General features: G+C 50.3%; 2 protein-coding genes across 3 annotated transcripts in view; both read right to left on the reverse strand.

Moving 5' to 3' along the window:
- Stx1a (syntaxin 1A) overlaps positions 1-1,753 on the reverse strand; it is a 29,776-nt gene extending 28,023 nt beyond the window's left edge. The window contains exon 1 of one of the 2 annotated variants that reach the window (XR_003846284.1): positions 1,322-1,753. Coding sequence is in view for 1 of the 2 variants with exons in the window: in XM_008848387.3 (XP_008846609.1) it covers positions 1,322-1,351 (30 nt within the window). In the remaining variant the exon portion in view is untranslated. The remainder of the gene's footprint in view (positions 1-1,321) is intronic. The other variant, XM_008848387.3, reaches the window with a different exon arrangement.
- An 804-nt stretch (positions 1,754-2,557) lies between these two features.
- The window catches only part of Abhd11 (abhydrolase domain containing 11), a 16,685-nt gene continuing 12,559 nt past the window's right edge, over positions 2,558-6,683 (reverse strand). The window contains exon 9 of the mRNA XM_029553669.1: positions 2,558-2,639. Coding sequence (XP_029409529.1) covers positions 2,573-2,639 — 67 coding nt within the window. The 3' untranslated portion in view covers positions 2,558-2,572. The remainder of the gene's footprint in view (positions 2,640-6,683) is intronic.

Consider the following 6,683-nt stretch of genomic DNA (forward strand, 5'->3'; position numbering starts at 1 on the left):
ATGTTATAAAATTAAAGGGCAATGCAGCAAACTTGAGGGCAACCCCAAGGGGCTGGTGGGGGAACTGTTTTGAGATCATATATAATTTCTTTTGAAAACTCATGAGATTTATACAAGGGGCTGGGCACTAGGCCAAGAATTCTACTAATCTGAAAGCAATCAAGGGTCAGTCTAAAGGTGGAACAGGGGAAAGCAAGATTGGTATTGTGGTGGGGGTGACCCAGGAACAAACTGGAGGAGTCTCTAGGCAGAGAGCACAGTCATTAGGTCACAAGCCCAAAGACAACTTGAGGAAAACCTGAGTGGACACAAGAGGAGGGTTCTGGGAAGCCACCTAGCTGGAGGAGAGGTGCTCCCAGAAATCAATGGGTGGGACTTGCCAGGAGGGTGGTCGGGTAGGGCTCAAATGAGACAATCTGACACAAGGCACATTCATCCTCCCACGAGTTGACTTAATTTCATCACTGGCCCTCCTGTTTAAACACCTCTAAAGTCTGTGGCCAGAGGAAGGGAACTCCCCACCTCCTACCCCCACTCCCCATCCTTACCCCTGTGTTAAGAGTCAGCAGCTCTTAACAGGACTAAGATGGCAGGTTCTGACTTAGAACATTTCTACATCCTCCTACCCCACCGGCAAATCCCGCCCCAAGTGCCACACCCCAGGGGCCTCTGGCACACAGGTAGAAAAATAGATCCAGGTCACTGTTAGACCTGCAAATCCAGCAAGGGTCTGGGCAAGGCCAGCCTGGGCTGCGTGGATGCCCAAAGGTGAACTGAGGGTCAGTATGGCTGGGCCCTTTCATCCAGGGCAAGCTGAGGATTTCCCAAAGCGACCAGGCTGGCTGGGGAGCCACAGGTGATGGGAGCCACAGGTGATGGGGCGCCCCAAGAGACGGTTCCCTCGGAGGAGGCCACCCTCACCTGGCAGCAGCGTTTCCGCCTGGTGACTCTGGGCAGGAGGATGTGTGTGGAGGGTGACAGGTGGCTCAGCCTCTAGGGGACAGTGCGGGGAACGGCGACGAGCGGGCGGAGGAGAGGTCACGATTTTGCATCCCGCCACTGAAACCCCATAACAGCCCACCGATCGCACCCCAAACCGGAGCGCAACGAAAAGTTTCTCCAAGATCCCAGGTTCCAGCCATCAGCAGGCTGGCTGATGACCCCAAGTGGGTCTGAGGGGCGGGACACAGAGCGGGGGTGGTGTCCCCCAAGCTTGCAAAGCTCCCTCTCGGCCCCCTCGGGAAGCGCCCGGGCGGTTTGCGGGGTGAGGGCGGAGAATGCGCGGCGCACCCAGCCAGGGACGCGCAGGGATCCGACTCACCGTGCGAAGCTCCTGAGTTCGGTCCTTCATGCTCCCGGGAGTGGCAGCAGGCGCTGGCTGTAGTCGGCTGAGCCCCGCATGCGCGGATGCCGCCCCGCGGCTGCGCAGCGGCAGCCCGGCCCCGCCCAGGTCCCCAGGACCCCCGGGCCCAGCCCCAGGTGGCCACGCCCATCACCCGTCCTCTCCCAGCTAGGCCACGCCCAGGGCTCCACCCCTATATCCTGGGAGTCCCCAAAGGGGTGCGAACCCAGCTGTCGTGACCCAGTACCGCGTCCAGTGTGTCCACGCGTGAGTCCTGCCCACGATGAGGCCCCAGTTTCTCTCTCTGTCTCTGTCTCTCTCTTTCTCCCTCTCTCCCTCTATCCTGCCTCAGCTCCCTTGGACTCAGCCACCCAGTATCCCTAATCTAGACTGGCCATCATGACCCTCAGAGTCCTTCCCATTCCCTGGATTTGCTGGAGGTTTGAATCCTACCCACCCACTGCATTTTCTTGTTTTTGTTTTTTGAGACAGGGTCTCACCATTTAGCCCTGACTGACCTGGAACTCACTATGTAGACCAGGCTGGCCTTAAACTCACAGAGGTCTGTCTGCACCTGCCTCCTGTGTGCTGGGTCTAGTGGGCACCACGCCCCTCACCCTACTTTTTTTCTGAGTCAGGCTCTCACCATGTATCCCAGGCTAGTCTCAAACTCCTGTTTCTCCTGCTTCAGCCTCCAGTAGGGACGCAGGATTTACAGGCATCAGCCACCACAATAGATCCGGAACTTCCTTTTTGAGTTCCTTTGCCTTGGGGATCTCTTTTCTCCAACTCAAAATCCCCGTCTAGGGGTCAGCAAGATGACTTAGCCGATAAAGCGGGACCGTATGGTAGAAGGAAAGAACAGACTGCATGCAGCAAATTGTCCTCTGACCTCCACTTGAAGGCTGCGGCATGGAGACACACACACACACACCAAACAAACAAACAAACAAACAAATAAATGAAAATTTAAAACTGTGATGTAGCCCAGTGATGCACACCTTTAATCCCAGCACTCAGTGGCAGAGGCAGAGGCAGGCAGATCTCTGTGAGACTGAGGCTAACCTGGTCTACATAGTGAGTTTCAGACCAACTAGAGCTACAGAGAGACCTTGTCTCAATAAATAAATAAAATCTTCTTCAGAGTGAACCACCTCTACGCTTCACACCTCTCTGCCGTCTTATCCACACTCACCCCACTGCTTTCTCCCTCAGCTCACCTACTCAATCCTAGGCGAGAAACTCCTCTTCCTTTGGTCTCCATGCCCAGCTTCCCCAGGCTGTGAGAACCTCCTCTCTTTGGGAAAGTGAAATGTGAGTTAACAAACATCCTCTTTTCCCCTTTCCTCCTGTTCCAACCCCAGAGCTCCCGAACCAGGGCTGCTGTTTTATTTCCCCAATTTAGAAACTGGAGACCAGTCAGATGTGGTGGCTCTCACCTTTAATCCCAGCACTTGGGAGGCAGAGGCAGGTGGATCTCTATGAGTTCAAGGCTAGCCTTTGGAGGCCAGCCTGGTCTACTAGTCTACATAGTGAGTTCCAGGGAAGCTGGAGCTACAGGGAGACCCTGTCTCAAAAAGACCAAAAAAAGAAAAACAAACAAACAAACAAACAAAAACCTGGATGTCATTCAACTTGGGGCCCAGCTTTGTGGAGCAGTGGAAGGATCTTAGCTATACATGTGGAGGGGTGTGAGTGTCCTGCCAGTCCATAGATTTTCACCTTTTAGCTCTCTGCTAGCATCTTGTTGCAAGATTGCAAACACACACTAGTGGACACCTCCCACATTCTCCCCTCCCTCAGCTGTCCTTTGAGTCTAAATGGCTCAGAGCTTCTTGACCCCCAGCCAAGCACACCCACCCCTCCCTTGTCCCTTAGGGTTGCCAAAGTATGGTTCTGGATCTGATCCAGCCCCCTGTTGCCCAGTGTGTCTGGGCCTGGCACCTTTTCCAGACTTTCAGAACAGGTTAGATGGCTGGCTGGCAAGCATGCTGGGATTCAGGTCCAGCCTTCTCTTTTTCCCTGGAAACTCTGGCACAAGATAACTAGGGCCTGGCATGGAAGACAGCCACAACCCCTTCCTGTCATCCAGATATCAACATTGTTATACTTCATTCTGTTATAGTTGTAAATTTTTTTTTATGTTTTTTTTTTTCTGCAAGCCTTCTGATCTAGTGAGTTTCCTGTGTGCTGGAGAGAGTCATGGATAGGTCCCCAGAAGTCAGTGTCTGGCTATGGGAGGAAATGGCAGGAAAGAGAGCTACAACTACTTCCCACAGTCAGCCACAGTGTCTAGCCAGCATCTCTCACGTAGACATGTTAAGTGGTAGCATGAAAAATGAATGAAGAAATGAAAAGCATGCCTTTCACTCTAAAGTGTTTCTTTAAAGACTGGCACTGGCGGCGGGGGGGGGGATTCTAGGTAGACACTCTACCACAGAACCACGCCCTCAGCCCCTCACTGGGGGATTCTAGGCAGGTGCTCTACCAGAGTCACACTCCCAGGCCCTTACTGGGGATTCTAGGTATATGCTCTACCTCCCATGCCCCAGCCCCTAAACAGAATCTCTACAGGTGAGTCCAGGGTCACCTACAACCCAATATATAGCCCAGACTGGCCTCATACTTGATGCAGTCCTCCTGTTTTAGTTTCCCAAGGAGTGGGGTCACAGGCATGAGCCATGAACTTGAAAATTACAACTTAATTTTTTTTTTTTTTTGGTCTTTTTGAGACAGGGTCTCCCTGTAGCCCCAGCTGGCCTGGAACTCCCTATGTAGACCCAGCTGGCCTTGAACTCACAGAGATCCACCCTGTCTCTGCCTCCCAAGTGATGGGATTAAAGGCGTGCTCCACCATGCCCAGCTAACTTAATTTTTTAAATTTTATTATTTTATGTGTATGAGTGTATTGCCTGCATGTGCATAAGTGCAATGCCCATGGAGGACAGAAGGCAGCATTGGAGCCCCTGGAACTGGAGTTAAGGACAGTTGTTAGCTACCGTATGGTGCTGGATTTTGAACCCAGGTCTTCTGCAAGACCAGCCAATGCTCTTAACCACTGAGCCATCTCTCCAGCCATAGGAATTACAACTTAGTTTATTTTTATGTGGGATTCTTAAAGATTTTATTTTACTTGTTTTTGTTTGTTTCTTTGTTTATTTTTGGTCTTTTTGAGACAGGGTCTTCCTGTAGCCCCAGCTGTCCTGAAACTCACTATGTAGACCAGGCTGGCCTTGAACTCACAGAGATCCGTGTTTATTTATTATTTTTATTTTATGTGTATGTGTGTATTGCCTGCATGTAGGTAAATGCACCTGTGTCATGCAATGCCCTTGGAGGTCAGAAGAGGCTGTCGGAGCCCCTGGAACTGGAGTTACAGACAGTTGTTACCTGCCATGTAACATGGCATGTGGGTGCTGGGATTTGAACCTGAGTCTTCTTCAAAAACAACCAATGTTCTTAACTGCTGAGCCATCTCTCCAGCCCCTTAAAGATTTTATTTTTATGTATGCGTGTTTTGTCTCCATATATGTAAGTGCACCATGTGTGCAATGCCCACAGAAGTCAGTAGAGGGCGTTGGATCCCCTGGAACTGGAGTTAAGGATGGGTGTCAGCTGCCATGTGGGTGCTGGCAACTGAACCCAGGTCCTCTACAAGAGTAGACAGTACTCTTAACTGTTGAGCCATCTCTCCATCTCCATGTATGATCCATCTTGGGATCCAGGTTAAAACAGACTGAAGGGTTGAAAGCAAGAGTAATGACATTGCTTAGGTCATTTCCTGAATTTGGTGACAGATGACAGTTGCCATGGTTAGAAATGATCATGTTTTGGATACCTGGTAAAAGTGGAGTCAATATAATTTGATAATTGAATGAATGTTATTGCCTTTAAATTTTTTATTACATTTTATTTATTTTATATGTATGTGTGCATACATGCACCACTGTGCACATATGAAGGTTAAAGAACAACATACAGGAGACAGTTCTTATCTTCCTCCATTGTGGGTCCTGGGGATCGAACCCAGGTCCTCAGACTTGGTGGCAGGCACCTTTACCCACTGACCATCTTACCAGCCCCTTGCTGTTGCCTTTTCAAAGATGAGGGAAGGGAGCTGGGCATGGAAGCTCAAGCTTGGAATTGCAGCACTCAAGAGTTGTTGACAGGGGAATCTTGAGGTCCAGGGCAGCCTGGACTGCTTAGTAACACACTATCTCAAAAAAATTTGGGGGGAGGGGGTGGGTTGAGACAAGGTCTCACTATGTAGCCCTGATTGGCCTGAAACTCACTATATAGACTAGGATGCTCTTGAATTTACAGAGATCCACCTGCCTCTGCCTCCTGAGTGCTGGGACTAAAGGTGTATGCCACTACTCCTGGCCCTCAAAAAAGTTTTTTTTAAACTGGGTTGGTGGCACAGGCCTTTAATCCTGGTACCTAAGAAGAGGCAGATGGATCTCTGTGAGTTCTAGATGAATCAGGACTTCTTAGGGTGACCTATGAGAGAGAGGGGAGAGAGACAGAGAGAGAGAGAGAGAGAGAGAGAGAGAGAGAGAGAGAGACAGAGAGAGACAGAGACAGAGAGACAGAGACAGAGAGAAAGAGAGGGACTAGGCAGGGAGTAGGCAGGACAGGTAAAGGAGGATTAGATTGGAGGTGGGACTGGCTGCTTAAGTTTGGGTTGAGCTTCACAAAGTTCAATGGAAAAGCTAGCAGACAGTTGCCCACACGTTTGGAATTCAGGTGAGGGCCAACCAGAAAGGCACTACAAGATGATTTCCTATTTTATTTTCTTTTTCTTCTTGTCATCTTCATCCCCCCCCCCTTTTTTTTTTCTTTTGAGACAGGATCTTGCTATGTAGCCCTGGTTGGCCTGGAATTCATTATGTAGATCAGGTTGGCCTCCAACTCACAGAGATCCATCTGTCTGTGCCTTCCAAGTACTGGGATTAAAGGCCTGTGCCAAATGCCTGTGTACTGGTTAGTTTTTATCAGCTTTACACAAACTAAAGTCACCAGGAAAGAAGAAACTTCAGTTGAGAAATTTCCCCTGTCAGACTGGCCTGTGGGCATGTCTGTAGGGGAGTTCATTGATTACTAATGCTGAGGGAGGTCCCAGTCCACTGTAGGCAGTGTCATCCCTGGACAGGTAGGCCTGGACTGTTTAAGAAAGTAGCTGAGGGGCTGGAGAGATGGCTCAGCGGTTGAGAACACTGGTTGTTCTTGCAGAAGACCTGAGTTCGAGTCCCAGCACCCACATGGCAGCTAGCAACTGTCCTAACTCCACTTCCAGGGGATCCGACAGCCTCTTCTGTCCTCCGAGGGCATTGCACGACAC

This window comes from Nannospalax galili, unplaced genomic scaffold, assembly GCF_000622305.1.
Source record: "Nannospalax galili isolate Female #2095 unplaced genomic scaffold, S.galili_v1.0 scaffold644, whole genome shotgun sequence".
NCBI classification, from domain to species: domain Eukaryota; kingdom Metazoa; phylum Chordata; class Mammalia; order Rodentia; family Spalacidae; genus Nannospalax; species Nannospalax galili.